The 23,833-nt window shown below is 45.4% G+C and overlaps 1 protein-coding gene across 3 annotated transcripts in view; it reads left to right on the top strand.

Moving 5' to 3' along the window:
• Positions 1–23,833, top strand: part of LOC144132523 (uncharacterized) — a 79,701-nt gene that overhangs the window by 29,332 nt on the left and 26,536 nt on the right. Inside the window, exons 5-9 of one of the 3 annotated variants that reach the window (XR_013314841.1) lie at positions 11–61; positions 7,210–7,310; positions 17,222–17,284; positions 19,531–19,652; positions 22,750–22,886. Coding sequence is in view for 2 of the 3 variants with exons in the window: in XM_077664996.1 (XP_077521122.1) it covers positions 11–61; positions 17,222–17,284; positions 19,531–19,652; positions 22,750–22,963 (450 nt within the window). In the remaining variant the exon portion in view is untranslated. Of the gene's footprint in view, positions 1–10; positions 62–7,209; positions 7,311–17,221; positions 17,285–19,530; positions 19,653–22,749; positions 22,964–23,833 lie in introns of those variants that run through there. The other 2 variants (XM_077664996.1, XM_077664997.1) reach the window with 2 other exon arrangements.

The raw sequence follows: 23,833 nt of genomic DNA, 5'->3' as shown, positions 1-23,833 counted from the left end.
TCGCTCGCAGGCCACACATCCAGCCATGGAGGGTGTGCGGAGTCAAATGTTCCTTCAGAAGGTAAGGAGCTAATAACTTTTTGTTCTCTGCTTATCTTGTCTTTGTCTTTTGATATCTCTGATTAGCATTCACCACATGAAAGATTTAGATAGTGTCTGTGCAAGTTTCTGCAGTGAGAAAGTATTCATTGCCAGCAAAGACTTTGGAATACATCATTTTTGCATTTTCTTTACTGACGATGAAAATACACGCTCAAGTGCTTGTATATACGGCTGAAAGCTGCGTTCTCCAAGGCCTTTAAAAGATCCTAGGCGGTTTATGCTGGGAACAGGAAATGTGAAAGACTGATAGAGATTTAGTGACATATTATCCTCGTTCAAAAAATTTTCAATCTAGCTCCCATAGCAACACAGATATGAGTGGTTAAAACTTGCCCTCTGCCTTTTCCTCTCAACTCGTACAGTGGAGGAAGCCAGACAAAAATAAAAGCTTACAGGTTGGAACTACGCTGTGCCCCCAGATACATCACCCCGTTTGGTTTACTCCAGTTGGCCGCTTGCAATCTGGCCGTGCCTCCGAGTACCTGCTTTGCCTGCCTCATCTACCAACGTGTTTGCAGTTCCTCTTACGTATGTGATGCTTCATGCCAAGGAAATGACAGCTCCTCAAAGCAGATGTCACGTGGGCCATACGGCATAGTAGTATAACAGGATTCGTGTAAGAAACAGCCTCTGGACGTCACTGCAAGGCACGGGAGTTGGAATTTAAAAAATTATTTGTAAGTTATCAGCACGCTTTTGGGGACTTTTACACGGCATGAACGCTCAATAGCCTTTACTATATACATGCGTAAAACCTCATTAATGCGGTCACTAGGAATCCAAAAAGTACAGTTCAACCTAGTTACTAGTATAACAATGTTGAAGGGACCCGCAATTTTTTCGTTATGGCCATTGCTTTGTTATAGCGGAATGCGACGTAGGTTGCAAGTGTTGCAATCAGTAGGCTTACCTTCGACTGTATATGAGGAGGAGAACAATGTCAATGTTCAGTGTGCTGCCGACGTGTGTTGCGGGAGCTTTCAATGCGTGCACCGAGCGCCCATGCATCATGTTGACAAATTACATACACCAACCGAATGTCAGTCTTTCCAACACACACTCCATGTCTTCTGTAGCCCACATGGCCTTCACAGCTTAGCAAACGGGTTTTGGAGGAATGTCACAGAGGACAGTCTGAGACCCACTCAGAATATTTAGCTCCATTTTCTTCGTGCTGAAGCCGATATGGGCCACTATAGAAGAGCATCGTGCAGTGGTGTTGTGCAGTTTGGAATATTGGTGGTGGAGCCGAGTTTTGCGCAACAAACGAATTTTTTGTGCATTAAAATTTGCTTCCTGGGTTGGCTGTGGCTATTAGTTCAAATCATCATCTAAATTGTTTTTAACAGGCGGCTTATAAATTCCGTCAGTAGTGTCAAATTAGTTGCATACTCTTGCGCATGTGCGGCTAAGTTTTGTTGTTTAGCCTGATCTGTCCACGTGTGTGTGATAACTAGCGTTTGCGTACGTGATGAATGCAAACGAATGCAATGCCTTCTAAGGCTTTACAGTCAACGAAACGAAAACAAATATCGCTAAAAGAAGAGCTGAAGATTATAGAGCAAGTGGACAAGGGCAAAAAGCACACAGATGTGGCAGATGCCTTTGGTGTATTGGTGTAAACCATCAACACAGTGAGTGATCAAGAACAATGGGACGATCCTGACAAAGCAAGTGTCTGGCAACCTGCAACCGAAGAGGTTCCAATTCTGCAATGTGTCATATCCAGAAGTTTAAGAATCCTTGGTGATATGGATTTGCGACTCCCGTTTTTGAAACATCCCATGAATGGTTTTCTTTTTGCTCGGGCCATTGCAGGGGCCACACGAACGCGTTTGAAGACTTCCGCACTAGACTTCCGTTGGTGCTCACAGTGAGAGTCAGGTCATTCCTCCCAATACTGCTTGCCTCCTACATTCTCGCATAGCACTCGGCACTGGTGACATCTGGAATACCAGATGCAGGCTCTTGAAACTTGTCAAAGTTCTCATCAGGTTATTCTTTTGCGCTTTTGATTAGGAAAAGTTTGTGTTTTTTCATTTTTAAAACTACAAAAGAAACGAGCCGCAGTCTCATAAGTGTTTGAACGTGTTTTGTGTTCATGTAGATGGTGTACTGAGCCCAGTTTCCTTCCACCTCCTACTCGGCACTTCATGTATCGCAAACATAATGGTACTGCAAACATTTTGGTACTTGTGCCTCCTTTAACCACAGTTTGCGGACACTGTATGCGCCGTGGCGAGAATGTCCTCTCTAAAAAGAATATATGTCGGCTTTGGGAGGCCTCCCTATGCAGACCATGTGAGCCATGAAAAATATCTTATGCCACGACAGCTGCTATAATAGCAGCCTTGGTAACCTGTGAGTGTGATAACGTTCTCTCGCTGAACTGGGCAATGAAAGACGGGGCAGGTCATTTTCATTCCCAGGTGTGTCAGGTTCGTCACTTCGAATGCCATCATCCAGACTACTGCCATTACTGATTTCTGTGCTGGAATCGCCTAAAATGTCATTCTCGGATCCCACTCGGTCAGTGTGAATCTGGCTTCTTGAAGGATCCCCGTTGGTCATTGCGTTGTTGGATCAGTAGTGTGCCATGCCTCCAACAGATGAAACGCCCAGCAGACTGGAGGACTGAAACTCGAAGTCCTAAACCTGAAGGCTCAACCTCAGCATTGCTGACGTTGTCTCTGGTGCTGTCTTTGACGGACGAAATGCCTGCATGAACATTGCAAACACTTTTCTGAGCACTTGTTGACTGAACAGAAAGAATGTTGGCTCTCGAAGGATGTTGGGCAATGGTGGTATCTTGGTCCTTTTGTCTCTTATACAAAGTTGAGGCCGGCATGTTGAAGGACGTTGAAGGCATGTTGAAGGCACTCAAAGTACTGCTTTTGCTGTTTTCTTGGAGCGGATCCAGGCACTGTCAAAGACATTGCACTTCAGAAACATATGCAACTTGTGCAATTGCTTTGGATTTTCAAAACGGAAAAACCTCACTGCAGCCATTTGCTTTGGCTGCGAGGTGTCCTGAAACGATCACCTAGATTGCTGAGCCTACACTCCTGCTTGACTGATATGCTAATATTATGCTAATATTATTGCTGCTTTAATGATACAATTAATAATTAATAAAATCAGCAGAGTTCGGAGGGATATAAAATGTGACAATGGGAAATTAATAATTATTTTTTAGTGAGAAGGGAAGCGGGGCGTTAAGATCGCTTCGCCTCGGTTTTAGAGCGCATCTCTTAAGTGCCTGTTCGTGGGTTGAGCCGCATCATCATCGCGAGTATAACCGAGCGAACGACAGTACCACCGCTTCCTCATAGATGGCGCCAGAGTGGTGCGTGCCATCGTACATCACTACTGCATGGGTGGAGGTAGGGTGGCTGGCGGAAGGGAGGAGAAGTCTGTCTGAGGCGGCATGCGCTGCCTCTTTGCAGTTGCGCTATGGTCTGCTCCGTTGGCGGATGGTGCTGTGAAATACGCTGCATGCGATAGATTGTCCACGTCGGCCACGCCACTTACACCTGTGTCTTCCCAATGTAAACTGTTCCTTTATATTATACAATACAAAATAGTCTCAGCCAGTTCTTTCTGAAGAATGAGCGACACAACAGGTAGAATTGCTTCGTCTGTCGCTGCTGCATAACAAGTGTGCTGAGAGGACCCTGCTGTTCACGCTGCTGAAGCACAAGCTTATTGCTGCCGCAAAGAAGGCCAAGGAGTTTGTGGCGCCGAAGTAGAGGCTAGGCATGCCACCTTCAAGAGGGCCATGCCATTCGCACTGCCAAAGCCAAAGCTCGTCATTGTCGCCGAGAGGACCCTGCCGTACACAGCGCCAAAGCAGACAGAACTTCTCTCAAATTTCGCATTAGGGAGTATTGTAGTTGTCATTACAATTTTTCAAGTCAGAGTCAAGTGACTCATTTCCTATGCTCTCCCAAATTTTTTGCTGAAATGTACTGGGATGTGCTCTAATTGTTTTAACAACCACAGTGATAAAATCGGCACTTCTCGAACCCCGGGTATCTTTGTGGCATTAAGATCAAAAAGCACTGTCTTTGGCCTTGACAAAAAGCTTGGTTCTTCTTCAAATCTTGTGCCTCATCTCAATTCCACATGCAGAAATAAACACAAAAAAAAAACAACTGTTTCCAGGTCTCGTGCCATGGCAGCTGCTCGGCATGGGAAATGCCATCTGCTGAAAAAATGTTTCCTATCAGGAAATAACAGACAGCACCACATGATAAGCTCCTTAGCTTTGCTTAGTAGTTTCTACACCAGATTACTATAGTTGTCTACAAGGTTCGAAAATATTTACAGGGAAAAAAAAAAGAAATCAAGTTGAACAGATCGTTGAAGAGACAGTATTGCCTAGATACAAATGCAGTGGTCAGCCAGCTGCAACTTCATCTCCAATATGTTTAGTGGCTTCTGAATGGGCCTATTTTGCTCCGCACGTACCTCTTAATGCCATGAAGCAGAACCCATCATACAGGTTTGTCATCTGCAAAGGCCAGGGCAAAAGGAGTAGGATCTGTTGCGAGTCAAAAAAATGCAGAATTGCACTTTACAGGCCTGAATGCTCTAAGATTTTCCACACGCAAAAAAATCTGTTTCGTTAGTGTGTGCATGTTCTGATGGCCAAATGAAGCATAATTTGTTCCGCTGCGATGGCGAGATATTGTTGATTGTTTCAAGCGACTTGGGTCTCACTGCAGTCCAAAACAAGCAGCGTGGAATGCGCCCCGGGAGCGTAGATGAAACAGTAGAAGCGAACGTGCTAATAATCGTGGATATACTGCTGAGCTCTCTGACATCGAAGTGCCTCTGGGGTCTACATATAACACAACGCTGATGGTACGGAATAAAAATTGATCATTAATGTGTTTCTCACAAGTCTGCAAACTTAACCTAATGAATGCAGTCTACTGTATGAGGCTTTTCGATTTGGTTGTGTGAAGATTGGTCGTCTAGTTTTTCTTCGAGATGGTGACCTTAACAACATTGCCTCCACGTGCCTTTTTTGTTGTGAGGTTATTTGAGACAAGCAGCTTTCTTTCTTGTCGCAGCACACACTGATTAAAACTATTCAGGCTAATGGTGGCAGCGCAGACAGCATGAAGAAAGGGTAAACGCACTACGGAACTCTACGCACATATCCTATTTAATTTGGTGATTAGCACATCGCATCCTGTTGAACGGCTCGAGCCTTTCATTGCACATTAGCATCTGATGCCCCCGGGATGATTCCAAATATATGCGATAGGCGAAAACGGCAGCTTATCCATGGAGACCAAACGTAATAGCAGATCTAGCAATGCATTGCTCTGCATCTTTTTCTTTCTTGACCTCTTTATTATTATTAATTTTTTTATATCTACACCGGGCAGTTTTCCAATGGCAGTTAGTTGCTTGTTTAAGAATTAAGTGACTACTCTGGACCATGCCAGGCCATCCTTATGACTCTTGCAACATTTGCCTCCCATTCCTAAGAAAGCAGTTTAATATGATGACAGGCTATGAATACATAATGTCTGTTTCGTGACTTCAAAGTATCGCTGCCCACAACAATTTGTCTGATCTTGAACTGAGCCATGCAATGCCATTTCTATTTGTACATACTGCAATTTCTTTATACCTTAACGATGGAGTATAATAAGGAGTTAGACTTTTCACTTTAAACCAGAAAACGGCAAGAAAAGTGTGCTGAATTCATTTTTTGAAATTCGGTTTTAACAAAAAACATCGGTGTTTCTGGCAAGCATGTGATATCTAACTGGCTGTTCAGTGCCAGCTTCAGTAGGTCACGGCATATAACTACAAAAGTGATGGAATCAGGAATGCGGTGAGACAAAGGTGTCTTGGGAATTTAGTACAGTGACTGTAACTGTGAGGCATTCATCCGCATACTAGGATACGCCACTGCAATTTGGAAAGTTTGGCCACTTAGCTAAGTGCTACTGGCTATCCTAGTGCTGTCTGTTTAGTCTGATCACTGAATTGGAGCCGTCGCTTTGTTAAGTAGGTATTTGCAGTGCATGTAAGGACACTGCAAATTTCTGGAATTGTAACAGGCAACCGTTATACTGCGAAACCATGCATAAACGGCATGAAGGTGTCATGTTCTGGCTTCCGCGATGGTTAAGCAGCAGTTCCATCACCGCTTCAGCATACGGATCATAGGGTGCGCGGTGCCCTCGTTAGCACAGCGTGCAAAAACTAGGAACTAAACTTTAACTTACGTTTTGCCTCATGAGCCAATCATTTAACTTCGGCATTTTCGCTTTTTGTTACCAGTGTACGATTTTCTTCTGCAAAGGCGGCTCTTAAGATGATCATTTATGTTGTACATACTGCTACGCTAGTGGCTATTAAAAAATGTAATGTAAACTGCACATCACTTTTTACCATACAGGGGCGTCGTATATTTCACCGAATCATTGTAGAAACATATGTAGAAAGTAATATTCACCGAAAAAATAACGAAAGTGGCCTTCTGGGATAAGCACCAAAAAAAGTCTGCCGAATTTTCGAAAAATGAAAACCAAAAAGTGCAACTGTTAATTTAGTATTAATGGTGCAATATTATAATGTGAACGTTTCCACCTCTCCCCAGTGCTTGGGCGCAGAACGAAGGAGAGGAACATAGGACTTCCAAGGCCGTTTGCAGGCAGAGCTGTAGCCGAAGAACGAAGTGTGTGTAACCATAGGATGACCTGTTGCCCCAACATTGTCAGTATTACAGGCACTGGTATTAGGATGTTTGTGTTTGTTAAGTACTACCTTGATAAGTTAATCTGCCGCCCTGGCTGAATGTTTATGAATTGGGCTCGGCCACTGACCCGAAAGACGCGGGTTCTATTCTGGCTGCGGCGGTTGCGTTTTCGACAGAGGCGAAATGCTAGAGGCCCGTGTACTGTGCAATGTCTGTGCACATTAAAAAACCCTACGCAGTCGAAATTATCCGGGGCCCTCCACTACAGCGTGCTTCGCAGCCTGAGTCATTTTTGGGACGTTAAACTCCATAAACAATAACCACCTTGATAAGTTCAGAGCGATATTGCCCGAGTGAATGATCAAGAGTTTTTCACCAACCAGCAAGGAGGGCTACAATCCCACAAAGAAGCTCCAGGCATTTTGGTGCAACGAAGACGGCCGCGTTGAAGGCTTCTATCCTACCTTTGTTATTGCAATCACAGGTAGGTCTTCTTTCATACAAACTAAATTATTGCAGTAGTGGTTACACGGGGCTTATTGGGAACTTGTAAGCTGGGCTGCTGAGCTCCAAAGAAGTGCCTTCTGGCCAGTATAGCCATATGAGCACATGTCAGCCAGCTTGAGTGCTGGCAGGTGGCCATGTTTGTGCCTTGCCAGCAATTACTCTGGTCACTAGTAGAACTGTAGCACCTGTCATCACAAGGTGAAACGAGAATGGCACGGCACTTTTCAAGCTGCGTGATCACATGGTAGGGCTGCATGAAGTGCCGCTGTATTCATTTGCCTGCCTTGTGCGACCGTAGTATGGTCTTCGCCTCTTCGCTTTTGTACCACTATCACAGGGGCAGTTTTAATGCCCATTGAATCAATTGCCAGTGAAGTTGATAGGGATCGGCCAGTACCAGGCAGTTATTTTCAAAGACTATTGAACTCTTTGGAGATCTACTCAATGGTGGTTCACAAATGGCCATTGGAATTTCAAGGGCCCTCGAGAGCAGCCTCAAACTCACCGTGCCTAGAAAAAACAAGATGAAAAAATCTCTAAATAAACAATGGAAATCATCTTGTTTTAATTACAAAAGTTGAAACTAGTTACCTATCCTGTTCACTAACTTTTATTCACTAGCCAAACTGACTGCTCCACAGGCTGTAAGACGTAAACAAGCCAGTACCATTTGTATTGAGCACCATGTCCCTGCGTTCTACTTGTTGCCTCTTAGTCATTTTGCACTGACATAGAATGAGAAGTGCATTACAACTGGCGGGACAATAGTAGCTGTGAACATGCTAAAGATGGCTTCGCCACTAGTCTGTGTCAGCTTCACTATTGGAAAATGAATGCTTCTGAAACAAACATGTGCACTGTCACCCATCGTCTCTCCACTATCGCTGCCTGTGAATTGTCGTTCTGCGAGATACTTGAATAGCTTTTCCTGGGTTACCTAGCCACCCAATTAAAAATGGGGCTTATTTCAATATGTGACTTCATATTTACTGCTTCCCTTTGTGTCATTACTCATGTTGCTGCACCTAGCTACATTTGTCGGATTGCATGCTCACTGCTCGATCATTGATCATTAAATTCACTGTATGGCAGCGGCACATCTGCATGGACCTGAAAATTCCAATGGCCATTGACTCACTCGGCATTGAGATTGCCCATGCAGCAGGGGTAATAGTTTAGTATTGTGGCATGGTGCATGTGTCCTTGTGTATCCCCTACAGACAAGCGATGTACAAAAATTTCGTTTGAAGCTGCTTCAGCTAAAGGTTTGCAGCGACTTCCTTTGAAATGCGTTCATGTTGGAAGGACAGTTGCTGCTTTGAAAGTGCAATTCTTTCCCCAGATTGTTTTTATTGTCCTTTATGGGGAGAAGAGCACTAGCTTTTAGCAAGGATTGTTAGCAGGTAGTTGGTATAGCATGATTGCAGTGTGCAGTTTGTGTCTGTCCCATTCTATCACAAAATAATGTCATCCCTCTCTCTCATGCACTGCAGTCCTTCGTTATATAAATACATATAATGCAGTTTCTATCTGTCCTGTTCTTTCGCAAAATAATGTCATCCCTCTTTCTCATACATACACTGCATTCCTTTGTTTATGGCTATTTTATACATATATGCAGTTTGTATCTATCCCGTTCTTTTGCAAAATAATGTTATCCCTCTCTCTGATACACTGCAGTCCTTTGTTTATTGTAAATGTATACATAAATTTTTCTGTTTGCTTTCACCAGAAGATGTAGTAGCTGTCACTGTCAAGGGGAACTCGCAGTAGGCTGGCACCATTAGTACTGAGTATGTCATTCCAGCCTCTTTGGATGTAGCTAGTACTACTTGTGTGCCATTGTACGAGGGTTTCACCATATTGATTTGCACTTCTCTATCTCCCTTACTGCATGGGTCACCCTATCGTTCATTGTGCCTCTCATTGGTAAAGGGGACAGTGTCCCACCAGCAGATGGCAGCACAAGCCTGAGGCATCCATTTTGTGGTTGCAGTGCAATTGCTTCTTGTGCGAGTAGGTGACTGAGCGAACGGCAGGGATAGTGACGGCCAAGGGGAGTGCTGGACGACACGGTTCTTATGAAAGGCAGGTGTAAGCTCTGTGGAGATTCACTAGCGACTTGTGACAGTGTATGTGGCAAGCAGGCAGCATCCTCAGTCAAGAGCTTTCTTCTACTGGGTGAATGGCTTGAAAGCAGGCCGCATGTCAACAACGAAGGAGACCAGCCGTGGATGCTCACCAACATCGCGCGAGTGAAAGCCATCGTCAATGAAAACAGGCACATCACATTCTTGGAATTGGAGACTTCCACGTGACTTGCTCATGGGACACTGCAATGCATCGTGCATGAGCATCTAAAAATGCCACAGGTGTCCCCCAGGTGGGTCCCCAAAATGCTGACTGTGGTGCAAAGGCAAGTGCATGTGGACATTAGCAGTGATTTCCAGTGATGGCATAACCAAGGTCCAGAAGGTTTCGTATTCTAAATTGTTAGTGGCAACAAGTCATGGCTTCATTACCATGAATCCGAGATGATGGTTCATGGTTTATGGGGGTTTAACGTCCCAAAGCGACTGAGGCTATGAGGGACGCCGTAGTGAAGGGCTCCGGAAATTTCGACAACCTGGGATTCTATAACGTGCACTGACATCACACAGTAATGGCCCTCAAGAATTTCACCTCCATCGAAATTCGACCGCTGCGGCCGAGATCGTACCTGCGTCTTTCGGGTCAGCAGCCGAGTGCCATATCCACTGAGCCACCACTGTGCCCCTAAATCCGAGATGACCCAGCAGTTGCAACATGTGGGGAGTCCACCGTCAAAGAAATTCCGGGCAGTGCCATAAGCCGGCAAGCATATCGCCACAATGTTTTGGGATTATGACCAAATTGAGGGGCTTGAACCAGTGATGTGCATCAACATCATGACTTACGAGGTGACTGTACACAGGCTCCGTCATGCAATTCAATGAAATTGTCCAAGGAAGTGGGCAAAAGGTGGGCTTTTGGAGCACAATGCCCCCTCCCCCCCTACTGCATATCAGTCGCAAAACAGCAGAGTTACTTGCAAGATGGGCTTCATGTGCTACCGCATCCAAGATACTATCCCAACTAAGCCCATCTTTTTGGAACCTTAATGAAACTCCGGCATGGTCAGCGTTTTGCAAACATTCATGAACTGCAAACCACAGGTGGGACAGTTGCGCCAGCTGTGCCATTTTGATGAAAATGAAAATTGGTTTTTGTGGAAAGGAAATGGCTCAGTATCTGTCTCAGATATCATTGGACACCGTGCCCTAAGGGAAGGGTTAAAGGAGGGAGTGAAAGAAGAAAGAGGTGCCTTAGTAGAAGGCTCAGGAATTTAAACCACCTGGGGATCTTGCACTGACATCACACAGCACACGGGCGCCTTAGCGTTTCGCCTCCATCTAAGTGCAGCCACCGCTGTTGGGTTCGAACCCGGGAACTCCGGACCAGTAGCCGAGCGCCCTAACCACTGAGCCACCGCGAATAATGATTTCCTGCCCTATGCTGTGCCAAAGCATTATGTTCGTCGAAATTGCTCCAAGCTCTGCCAAGGATTTGGGCAGGCCCGACAATTTTTTGCTTAGCATGTTACACCTTTCTATTTTTTGTAGAAGCATGGAGAAATTCAATATTTGAATAGTTTGTGAATGCTTGCTATTCGTTTCGATTTGCATCGTACTTCAATTATTCAAAGTATTCGACCCCTCCGAACATTCGACAATTACACTTTTTTGTCTATCTGATCCTTGAGGCCAGTCATCGTGGATTCCAGATGGCATTCACTAGTTGCAGCATCTTAGACTTTTTGCATCAGCTAACTTGCCTTCACTCCTGCAATCGACAGCCAGCATACACGGCAAGGCTATCTATGCCTTGCTTGAAAGTTGTGCGTTGATTGAGTTGGAAGCCACAGTGCAGCAGCTGCGTCCTAGTGGGTCAGGAAACGAGGTGTAGCGCCATAAGGCACGTCATGACTTTGGGCCAAGACGCCGTCGCTGAGTGCCGATGAACGCGTCGGCAAAAGAATGGGAGCGAGTGGCATTGCTGCAGTAATTTTGATCACCCTACCATGATAGACGGGGCGCGCACAGTAACACGTGTTGCAAAGACAGTGGAACAGGCAAAGCTGCAGCACACGTGTGTGTTCCCGGCGACTGCTTTCACCCTACACAAATTTCGTATATCAGATTCCAGGAAATGTGTTTTTAAACATCTGGGGACAATAAAAAATGTAGTGACAAACATAATAAAACTGGCCGACAATTATGCTTCTTGGGAAAGCCACTTTTGAGCGCAGATGCTGCGGTATTTGAACAGTAGGCGATCTTGTATAGAACGCAGTGCCGAATGGAAGCAGCTCTGGGTTTCGGCTTTGGAAGCGCACAGTGATTCGTCGCCGTTGAGTCTTGCCTCGCGCGAACAGATGGTGGGGCACTCTACTCTGGCATCATCTCTGAGCGGGCAGTGGCCACAACTGGCACTCCTCGCTACAGTGCCTAGAATACTTGCTGGCTGCATACCTTACCGATGATGTCATCGGCGAGCAAATGACGGTGCGCGCTTCTCTGGTGGTGTGGGTCACCATCGCTCAACCTGCCGTCATGCGTTGCTTCATGCCACCATCGTACCCGCCTCCTCCACTTTCCCCCTCGCGCTCGGTTATGCCAACAGCGATGCATGCCGCTGAACCCGGGACCAGGCGCTGAACTCTAAAACAGTGTTACATCTCACGGCGGGGTTTAACTTTTGCGCCTTTGGTTTCAGCAGCATTTAGGCCCATAGCGCGGCTGTTAGTGCGGGGAGGCCGATACGTGAGGGCTAGGTGGTTTACGTGCAGTTGATAATGGTGCACTTTTCAGGCAACATTCCACAGCCAGTGTTCCACCTTCAGGCATCGCGAGAGAACGTGGAAGGAATGGTCCCGCGCCCGCATTATGACCTTGAGTTTCTGCTCTTCGTTAACCGAGGTGTCTTGTGTTTTGCCATGCCTTCCTGACAGCTGCTTTCGGCTGCTTTGGCGTCGTTCTGCTAGCGAGGAAATATCTTACCACCTTATAATGCTGCATGATTCAATACCTAACAACAGCACGTCATTCTGTGAGCTTTGTCATGTTGGGGTGTGCAAATATTAGAAATTTCAAATACTAATCGAATATGTTTGTTATTATATTCGTATTCAAGAAATTGTTATGCTAGAATTTTCGAAAATTCTACAATACTCGCCAGTGATCGTATACCGCACCGACTTTCATAAATTCAGCCTTGGCAAAACCACAGTATCTGGGAAAATTATTCAGTGACCAAGTTTAAAGTGCCATGGACAATACAAAGGCCCTGTTACCTTGTTTATTTATTGTTTATCGCGTGGTCCGATCACATTTGCACACAAGAAGGCTTGACCTTGTGTGGAATTCTGCAAGTGGGCTTTCCCACATGACACCTGATCAGAACAAGATGGCGGACCACTTGCTTCGAACAATTGCAGTGTGAAAGCTTGCGTTTTTTACGTTTATGTGTTACATACTTCATGCCTGCACTCATGGCACTCATTCTGTCGCCTTCACAATTTGTCTAGCCTGAGCGCTGTCATCTCGTTTTGATCAGCTGTGATCATTTTGATCTGCTGTGATGCGGGAAGCCATAGCTGACACAGGATAGAATTAATTGTGCAGATATGGGAGAGGTCCAAATTTGCCCTGCAGTGGGAGTAAACAGGATGCCGGTGATGTTTGTATGCGGGAAAGCCCACCTGCAGAATATTCCACGAGGCTGCTGTGAGTTGAGGTGTCGCAACAAGGCAAGCGATTGTGCAAAAATTTCCTCTATTGCATGATGGCATAATGGGAGGTGTGACAACGTTTGCAGGGTCCCTGTTGCTAGTCTAAAAGTAGTCTGGCCGAGTAGTTTCGGTTTCTGAGTATCGCCACTCATCCAGGGGGACGGTGCATTCCCCTTGCTTACGTTATGGACGTTTCCAGAACTGCTAACCGCACCACTGTGCACAACCTTTCGTCACAGAAACTGGACGACGCTGAGCTCTCAGTGTTGAGCCTCGGTCTCAATATCAATTTGGGACCAGAGCCGGACATAAAAAAGTTGGTATGCACCGTGGAAACTGCGGTCAAGAATGTGGAGCTGTCCTGTCGCGATGAGGCACGCACCAGTGTCGTCGGCGTGCTGTACAAGCTGCACCGGCATCAAGGACTTAATCCTCTTTTGCCCGAAGAAAGAAAGGCACTAAAAAGATTGCGCGGCAAAGAGAGCATCGTGATCCTGCCCGCGGACAAGGGAAACGCAACGGTCGTCTTGGACAAATGAGAGTGCGTGAACAAGATGACGAGCATGCTGGAAGATGAGAGAACCTACTTACCACTAAATCGGGACCCCATTTCAAAGGAGCAAAGGGACTTGCAGAAACTTTTGGCTGACGTCTTCTCCTTTGTCCCGCCACAACACAAGTCCCACTACTACTTCCTCCTCTGCCACAATGGTTCTGCTCCCGCTCTGTATGGACTGCCAAGGATCCACAAAGAAGGCAACCCAATGCGCCCAATCGTCGATTTCACCCGCTCCCCGCCTCACAAGCTGTCGAACTATTTGCATCGTGTTATCTCCCCTTTGGTTGGTAAAAGCGAAACGCACGTGCACAACTCACACGACTTCATTGAAAAGGTTCGCAACATGGTTATAGAGGACGACGAAATTTTGGTGTCATTTGACGTGAAGTCACTGTTTACGAGCGTGCTCACTGACCTGGCCGTGAAGGTTTGCACAGATGCGCTCCAGGCGGATGCAACCCTACCGGAAAGAACACTTTGAAGTTCCAGACGTCAGCAGACTTCTTCAGTTCTGTTTGTCAAACACCTATTTCACGTTCCAGGAGAGCATATATAAACAGGTTCATGGTACGGCTATGGGAGCATCAATTTCTGTCACCACTGCGAACTTGACAATGGAGTCACTGGAGTCCCGCGCCCTTTCATGCTTCACGCCGCGACCGAAAGTCATTCTTCGTTATGTGGACGACTGTTTCTGCATAATCAAAAAATCGGCTGTGAGTACATTCCTTTTGCACCTGAACAGCATGGAACCGGCCTTACAGTTTACCACGGAAGAGGAAGTAGATGGCCGTCTGCCTTTTTTGGACGTTCTGGTGAAACGCGACGGCCCTGGAATATCATTCAGTGTATTCCGGAAGGACACGCACACTGGCATGTACCTCAACTTCAGTTCCGTACACCCGACCTGTCACAAGAAGTCCGTTGTTGCCTCGCTTGTCCGCCGATCGGAGAACCTCTGCTCTACGCTGGAAGAGAAAGACAGATCTGGACACCGTTCGCCGCGACCTGATGGCTTCGGGCTATCCCAGTTCTTTTATACGAAAATCCGAGAATCGCCTAGCTCACCCGCCGCCACATCAACCCCAGCGAGAGAAGAAAAGGATTCCAATACCCTACGTCCTCGGAGTAAGTGAAAGTTTATCCCACATATTCCAGTCGTACGAAGTCGACGTCGCACATGTACCCACGCGGAAGCTGCGACACGCGTTGGTTACAGTGAAAGACAAGATAAAGGAGAAGTTCCCGGGCATCGTGTATAGGGTTCCCTGCGCTGATTGTGAGCATGTCTATATCGGTGAAACAGGTGATTTTCGGAAAAGATTGCAGCAGCACCACAATGATGTCAAGAACAAGCGCGTGGCAACAAACGCACTGGCTGATCATGCTATCTCCGATGGCCATGACTTCGACTGGGATGGCACGAAGATAATTGGAAAAGAGCAAGACGACAAGGCTTTACATAGAATCTTTTTATATTCAGACGACGGCAAACACGCTTAATCGCAACGAAGGCAATCTACCCCCGATATACTCCCGCTGCTTGCGGCATACCATGAAACCTATATAACCTACCTTCACTCCTGTCTTTCTTTCATTGTGAACAAGGCCCCCGTAAGCCGGGGCCGAAACGTCATCTTTTTTAACGATTGGTCGGCGCTTGAAGATTTTCCGCCATGAACATATCCGACCAGACGGGTTTCCGTCGAACCCTGGATTTCATTTTATTGGCAAGCATGAAAAATTTTCAACCAGACCGCTATTTAAAGACGTGCGAGTTTGTTTAGACTCTAGAGGCATACTGCCTTCACGCCACTGCGCAGGAAGTGAAGTCAAATATGTCATGAATTGCATGTCCGTTTTGTACCTCAGCCAAATGTCCAAAACACTCGCAGAAAGCTGTTGTTCCTTCTGCCTCCTGTTGACCATGGTCTTTAAGACTCTCTCAAATCTTGGAGGCCATCCTTATGAGCGGCCGATGCCGACAACCGCAGTTCACAATTTGTACAAATAGCAAGCTCAGTAACAACGTGTGGGGCCATGCTTAAACCACACGTTCATTGACATTCTGGGCACTGCAGGACCCAACGTGCATGATCGCGAAATGCTGCTATTATGGTGGTGCAGGCTTGTCAGACATGACACCACTACATGGTGTTACCAATATTGATGCATAAATAGCAGTGTTTCAGCTAGAGTGACTGACGAAAATATCTGTAGATGATTATTAATCTGATCTCAGCTCACCATGTTGTCACTTTATTGATATCTTTTAATGCACGTTTACATTGCGAAAAGGGCCGCCACGGTGGCTAAGTGACTATGGCGCTTGGCTGCTGACATGAAAGAGGAGGGTTCGATCCTGGCCGCGGTGGTTGCATTTTGGTGGAGCCGAAATTCTAGAGGGCCATGTACTGTGCGATGTCAGTGCACGTGAAAGAACCCCAGGTGGTCGAAATTTCCGGAGCCCTTCACTATGGCATCCTTCATAGCCTGAGTCGCTTCGGGACTTTAAACCCCCGTAAACTATAAGCCATTGCAAAAAGTATGATGTTCGAAAACGCACGCATGCCGCAGCATGCCATCCAGTGCATGAGCTAAGATAGGAGTAGCAGGATGAAAAATATTGATACAAACCTTCAATTTTCTTTCAAGGGCAAGGCACATGGCTTGTTTGTCAGCGGCTACGTGATTGCAGCTCAAATAAACGCATTACAACTCCTATCATATTCAACATTTTTTAAAAATATTCCCACTTTCTCTTTTCGGTTGAGGTACAGAACGTATGTGCAATTCATGTCACATTTGAATTCACTTCCTGCGCAGTGGCGTGAAGGCAGTATGTCTCTAGAGTCTAAACAAACTCTCACGTCTTTCCTCTTCGTCGAAGCTTCCTATTGGTCACCGTAGAGTGAAGTACCCTGCGTCGAGAGCATTGTGTGCTTACGTGTGCTGCATGACAGGATTGCACCATGCTCCACCATCGGTCTCCGTGATGGCGTGATGCCACGCACTTATGTTGTGCTTGTTCCAGCCAAACTTGTGGCACTGCACGAGTGCACAGAAAACTCCACGAGTGCCATTAGCTGAAGGCACAAGATATACTGCATCCTTGCTCCTGAGTCGCTCCAGAATGACGATAATGCTGCTCCAAAATGCTAAAAAATTTCTGCATCATAGCTGCTCCAGAATGCACGATTTCTGCTCCGCAGCTACTCCTAAATACTTAATTTTCTGCTCCAAAACCACTCTTGGCCATCCCATCCCTGAAACCACTTTCCAGGCATTGGGTGTGCAGCACTCCAAAGATATGCTTCCAGGAAGGCCTTGACAGGCTCCTGCACCTGGAGCAAAGTATTGCTCTTCTGGGTGATTATGCTCAAAAAGCATACCTTCCAACAGATGTGTAATACTTTCCTGTATGTTGAAAAAAAAAGTGAAGTGCAAATCAGTATGGTACTGCCCTCCTATCATCCCACATTACTTCAAACTGTAATCTAATCTTGTTGCTTGTTTGCAGGCACAAGTCTTCCTTCTGAAAGCATCACCTTTGACACTGTATTGGACACTGCAAGTGTGCCAGGTATGTGGGTGAATGGCAGTTACTACCATTGCCTCTTAGTTTTACCAGTGCAGGCAAATAGGGTTAGAGATCAGTTAATCACAGCATAGTGCTGAGTTGCAAATTAAGCTATGCTGAAAGCACTTGTCCATCAACAGTGTTGCCAATTATGCACTTAGAATGCAGGTTGACATTGAAAGTTTGTTTTTTTTGGCTAGTTGGTTCATGCTAGGCGTGGAAAAACAAGGACAAACAAAAGGCACACTTATGAACAAGGTGGGTAGGCTCTTGTGTCGTGTGCACTTTCAAAATGGCGGAAAACTTGACTGCTATGGTCATGTGCTGAAAAAGCGAAACAAGCAGAGCGTGGCACAGAGTTCCCAAACATTAGCGGCTCACTTTGGCTGATCTCAGCTGACCACATCTCCCAACGTGGTTTCTGCGTTGTCTTTGGCTCTTTTACACTACGTTGACATTTTCTCAGCAGGCAGTTGTGTTGAATGCCCGAAGCCAAGAGTGGAGTTGTCGGGTGGCAGGCAGCTGATCCCCTTGTAGCGTTACAATGACATGATAGCAATCTCTGTTGCAGTGTTCAGTTTGTCCTGCCCACAGCCACGTCGTGAGAGAGCTTCGAGTCTTGTGACTGTTGATTTTGATATCTGCGGCTCACTTTTTTTCTGCTGCTTGTTTAGCTAACAGTGGATGTATTCGCTGAATGAATGTTTCATGTTAATATTATACAATTCAGCGTGTTCTGCAGAAATGTGAAATTCCCCCAAGAATGTACAGATGATGACGACTGCACCTCAGCATTACTTTTGTTTAGACATCTGCATTTAAGGGCAGCAAATGCACCTTTATTCAGCATGAAACATAAGCTGCGTCCCGCTGATGTTAAATAATGTTCAGTGTGATAACCCTGCAAGAACCGCCAATGAAAGCGAGCATTGCAGCTTGGGATGCACCTGATATTCAAGTTGTTGACATCGCATTGAACTGGAATTTTTCGCTGACTCTTTTTTCTCTGATGGAACCAGTAGTTTAGTTTAAATTTCTTTATCCAGAAGTTTGTTTGGTACCCATTTCCAATAAATGAAATGGCGTAATTTGTTGTCCGCAAGCAATGCTGATGACTGCTGCCGGATGCGTGCAGCACTGCTTGGCAGGCCGGGTCTCACTGCTAAGCATTAGCACTTCCCGTTCATCATATGTTTGTCCTGAGATGAAAGCAATTGTCAATTTCAGGCTACGGTTGTCAGAACTAAACTCTATCATAAGCATTCACTAAAACTTCTGAATTTATTCTTGACATTCGCTGACATCACAAACTCCAACCCCACGAACTCGCTATGTTTACTCATTGGAGCAGGGGGCCGACTTTAACTAAAATTAAAGAATCTGCTGAAAACATATGCTGTGTCAACATAGCAAATGTAGTCGCATGTAAATTGAAAATTAAAAATTGATTTTTGAGGCCAGGAAAAACGCAGTAATGGTCACATCTCGGTGGACACCCAAACAGTGCCGTAAGGGAAAGGAAGAAGGTGAGAGTGAAAGAAGAAAGAGGTGTGGTTGTGGAGGGCCCCTAAGTAATTTCAACCACCTGTGGATCTTTAATGTGCACTGACATCGCACAGCACAGGGGCTCCTTTTGGGTTTTGCCTCTATCGAAACGGGGGGCATCGTGGCTGGGATCGAAGTCAGGCTCAATAGCCGAGTGCGCTAACCACTGAGCCATCACGGCGGGTTCACATGTTTACTTATTTGTAATATGGAAAGGGTAAAGACAGGTGCAGCTATTCAGGTCATTACTTCATTGCCGTGAAGGTCTTGCTCTTGCTCAGCCGTCGATGCTGGTGCATATGATGGGCTGTGCCGATTAGCCCAGTGTGGCACATCACCGTTTGTAGCTTGTCACATAACTGCACTGCGACGTCGCTAAGTAGTCACTGAAGTCGTTCTAAAGTTTGTACGTCATTAATTATCGCGCTAGTGATGGGTCGCAATTGCGAGACAGAGCATTTAAAGAGTTTTTAGAGCTCAGTAAAAATTTCTTTTGAACGTATGTTGCATCCAATACATGGCTGTTGATAATCTTTCATACAGAGGAAGCCAGTAAAAGGCTTTTTATAAGCTCAAAATTGGGAGTGTCAACCCCTTTAAATCGTTTGTTCATTTCGTTTACTCTGTAACTTTGCAAGCTGCTTTCATGCGGGAGCATTGCAGTATGCTATTGTTTGCTGCAGTCTCTTACTTAATGTTTACAGATGAATCCAACGAACTAGCAGCACAGACATGTCAATGTGGAGCTGCTGTCCTGCCATCACATGCGCATGGCAGGTCAGTGACAGCTGCTGAAGGGAGCAACTTTGATATTGTCGATGGACAGGTAAGCACTAATGTTCTAGTTTGAACGGGAAATCTAATTTCTTTTTGTAATCACATGTGCAATATTAAAAGTGCATTAATTACTTATTTGCGCTTATGACTTCTCTACATTTTACATTTGTGTTTAAGGCAGTTGTACGTGTAGTCCTACGAAATTACTGAACTTAATCGAGTCTTACATGTATCGATAGTTTAGCTCTCTCTCTCTCTCTCTGTGAGTATCACCTTGTGCGCGTTAACACAGATCAGTTCTCACGAAATCTTACTGTGCATTTCTTCTTTGAAGTCATTTTGACCTAGTCAAAGCGCAAAGCACACATTGGCATCCGTCCTGTGTTGCCGATAATCTTCCGTTGCTGGCAAATGAAAGTTCTTATGATTGGATTTGGGGATGCTGATGCTTCTGGTTGAACTGGTAACGTGCTGCTAGATTGGAAAAGATGCATTGGAAGGAGATGGCTTTTGACTGCAGAATGCTTGAGCTGGCTATGATGGGCATTGCCTGCTCTGTGTTATTTTTATTCTGTTCTTCCATTAAAGCGCGTTTTTTTTTTCAGCGCTTGTTTGTCTTCATGTCTTTCAGTGGTCTGTCCTTGTGCTGCTATACGCTGCTGAAAACGATGCTTTTTTCTCTCCATTTTTAGTTTTTTTGTATGTATGTCAGAATCTTTGTACGATCTCCTGATTATATGCCTAACCCCGCAGCTCCTTTTTCATTCTGCCCTTTCTCATATGCACTGTGCTTAAGTGACCATATGAGATTTCTGTATCTGTGCTCTACACTGTGCTGTGCAGAATAGCAAAAAAAAAAAAATGCGAGCACTTACGAACTTCGAGGCAATTCAAGGACAAGTGGAAAGCGATCTTTTAGAAGACGGCTTAGCATTGAGGTCATGAAAAGCAGAATGAAAAGGTCTGGCGAAAAAGTTTGCTCCAAGGGTGTTGGCAGTGTCATTCACCTTAGGCTTATTATAGTCTGCTGTTTGACTGGAAGTTTTATACCTAAGGGGAGCTTTGGGGAGCACAAAATTTTAAATTGCGTGAACAAAGAATCTGGGAAATTCCGCGGGAGACATAAAATAATACTTCAGAATGCACCTTGTGTCATATTTGGAACCGAGGTATGAATTTAGTGTGGTTTCTTTCTTTGTTTCCCCCAGGTGTTTCAAGGTAGTTTAAGCAACCTTCGCCACCAGGCTTGAGAGCCGGTAGGAGAAGCCATTTTTTTTAATTACCTCACAAACTGCAAAGAAGATGGCTGTAGCTATTGAAAGAAGGTAGTCCAAGTTGTTGAGAAAGAGAAAGCACTGAAAGATTCAAGTGGAATATGGAAAGCGAAGAAGGGTCAACGGGTGCAGGACTAGACAGCAAGAAGCACCTAGTAGTGATGGCAGGGTGGTGATGGTGGCTGCTGCTGAAAGAGCTTCGTTCTATTGTGCATGTGCATCATGTGCATCTCAAGCACTGCCTCTTAGATGACTGCAGTGTATTCGCCGCTACCTTATTTCAGCCTGCCCTCTCCATTTTCTTGGGGGCCTTCGATAATGGTTGGCCTTGGCAGATTGCATTAATCATAATAATGTTTCTTTTAAAATTCTCCGAAGTTTTAAAACTCCTGCTTCTTGTTATATTCGTGTAAGTAAGGTAGAATAGTGACTTTTCCTACATACTGTTGTTCCTACTGATGTTGGTGACAACAACAGCATCGGAAAAGAGAATGTGGCTGCTAACACATAGTTCCGCGAAAAATGCTGAAATCCACAATTTATTACGCAATTACGGGAGACTAGGGGGCTCAGTCATACCCCTGTTACCGAAGCATTTTCAGTGGCAGTATAGTTGACCATCAGTTCAGCGGCATGAGATGGTATTGCCAACTATTGTTCAACTGTCATCGGCAGCTCAGCTGAAATTGTGGGTTCCAGTTGAAAAGGTAAAATAACAAGACTGTGGCCAGTGGGCCAATTTTAAGGTGAAAGCCTTTAATAGCTCATGCTCGCATCCGTCCATCCATCTGTTACTCTTGTGCCCATTGCCTCCGAGATAACCTGCAGGGCATGTAATCTCAGAGGCCATGTTGCGCCATTGGTAGTTTACTGCGCGTGCGCTAGGTTGCGCCACCAGCGCGCCAGACGCCTTGCAGCTGTCGACCGAGTCGGGTGCCGTGCAACCTCTCGCCTAGTACAAACGCATATGTAGTAACAAATGTGTACTTTATTAACACCTTAAACACACATCTGTGACCCAAGCAGCAACACTGCGCTAAAAGCTTTCGCCTCACCGCACTTTAGGTCAACAAAGTTCCCCCCTGAATTTTTTATGGATTCATGTGGCAACATTTCTAGCTATCATATGCTTTCAAATTATAGATTATAGGTTCAGTTTAAAACTTTCGCTACTTGAATGCACCTAAGGTCGCAAACATTTGAAGCATCGTAAAAAGAAAAACTACAGCCAAGTGGTGAAGCAAATTATTGCCTGTTGGATTGTCTTGGTTGTGCGTGCAGGCTGTATAGCTACGGCATACACGAAAAATATAGAAATTGTAATTCAGTCAAATAAACTATGGAATGCATGTTTGAAATAAAAAACACTAAATGAGAGGCATTGGATAAAGTATGCCTTATTACTAGCATATTTGTATTCATAAATTGACCAAACAAGATATGACATTGTAATCCAGGAATTGAACTGAGTTTTGCAGAAAATGTCATGTAATTGTAGACGACTTGTTTTCGGTTCAGTGATGGCTGGAAAACTCAACTGCCATTCACTTGAATGGTAGTTGAAACTGCCCGTGTTATGGGGGCAGTCAGCGGTCAAGAGGCTACCCCCCTTTGTCATGAAAACCTGTTGTAGCACAACTACACATTGGACAGATAGCATTCGCTAAGCGGTTGTTGATATACTATCATGCAAAAATAATCCTCTTTCAGTGTTTTTTTGTTGTGCCATAGTTGCATGTCATGGGCTGCAGCATTCATAGACAGAGGTGCTCCATTACCTTGTCAGTACACATCACTACACAACACTTTCAAGCTTTTAAGGTTGTCGTATCATCCCTTAAAAACGCCTGAGAGCTATTTTAATAACTGCAGGTGCAAATTGGGCCGGGGATCTCTATGCCTGAGGAAAAGTGGCGGTTTCTGATGAAGATGACAACAGACGCGAAATTTGCCGTGAACGCAGCCAGGTTTCTCTGGACTCATGATGAGGCCTCTGTCCGGAGCCTAACTGGCGAAGCCTGTCGCAGCAGGCCATGCTCCACTGCCAAGTTGCCTGCTACACCAGAAAAGGTGGATATATTCAAAAGTAAGTCAACTTTCACGACGGAAATCCCGTTCCATATTTTCGCTATTTTAAACTCCCCTTATTTTCGAAAAAAATTTTTAAAAAGTTTGCACGAGAATTTAAGCACTCCCTCCTTTCCGTATATTAAAAAAAAAATTTGAAAAAGTTAGCTTGTGAATTTAAGTACCCCCTTTGCAAGGAAGAGCGCGTAGCCAAGGCCACCAAGTGCACTTGGTCAGTCTGTCATAAAGCCGGAGCTGTCGAGTCCTGAGGTGGTGCAATCTCTGGCTTTTTGTGTTGCTGCATTCCGACACTACATGACAGATGGTGGCACGGAGCGCCAAAAAACGGCCGAAAGCGCCCCTGATAGCTCTATCAGTGTGTTGTCACGTCGACCTGGTATCGGCGGCGCTGCGGCACTTGGCAGGTTTTGTGGGCATTGTGGGCGCACATTGTAACGTGTGTCAGTTGCAGTTGTTTGACAGCCTTAATGGAAGTCGGAATGAGTCTAAGAGGGCTGCTTACAGCTTGAAGTTCAAGTGAACTGCAGTTGCGTTTCCGAAGATAACGGCAACCACAGTGCTGCCGCGAAATTCGGCATGGATCGAGCCTGCATCACTGGTGGAACAAGCAGCGGGACCAGATGATCAAAAGCACTGCGACACATAAGAAGTTCATGGAACCACACAAGGGCCGACATCCTCAAATTGAAGAAGTCTGTGAGTCTGTTTGCAGGGAACCATGCCGGCGCTTCGCAGTTCTAGCCGTTGCAGTCCAGATGAAAGCAATGGAGATCGCAACAAGAATGTAGATTCCCTGCACGGTGTTTCGTGCAAGCCGAGGCTGGATGGAATGTATGATGAAAAGAAATGGATTTTCTTTAAGACACTG

The sequence above is a fragment of the Amblyomma americanum genome, chromosome 5, assembly GCF_052857255.1.
Source record: "Amblyomma americanum isolate KBUSLIRL-KWMA chromosome 5, ASM5285725v1, whole genome shotgun sequence".
In the NCBI taxonomy this organism is placed as follows: Eukaryota; Metazoa; Arthropoda; class Arachnida; order Ixodida; family Ixodidae; genus Amblyomma; species Amblyomma americanum.
Note: the sequence above shows the minus strand (reverse complement) of the source record. Positions and strands in the feature narration are given on the sequence as shown.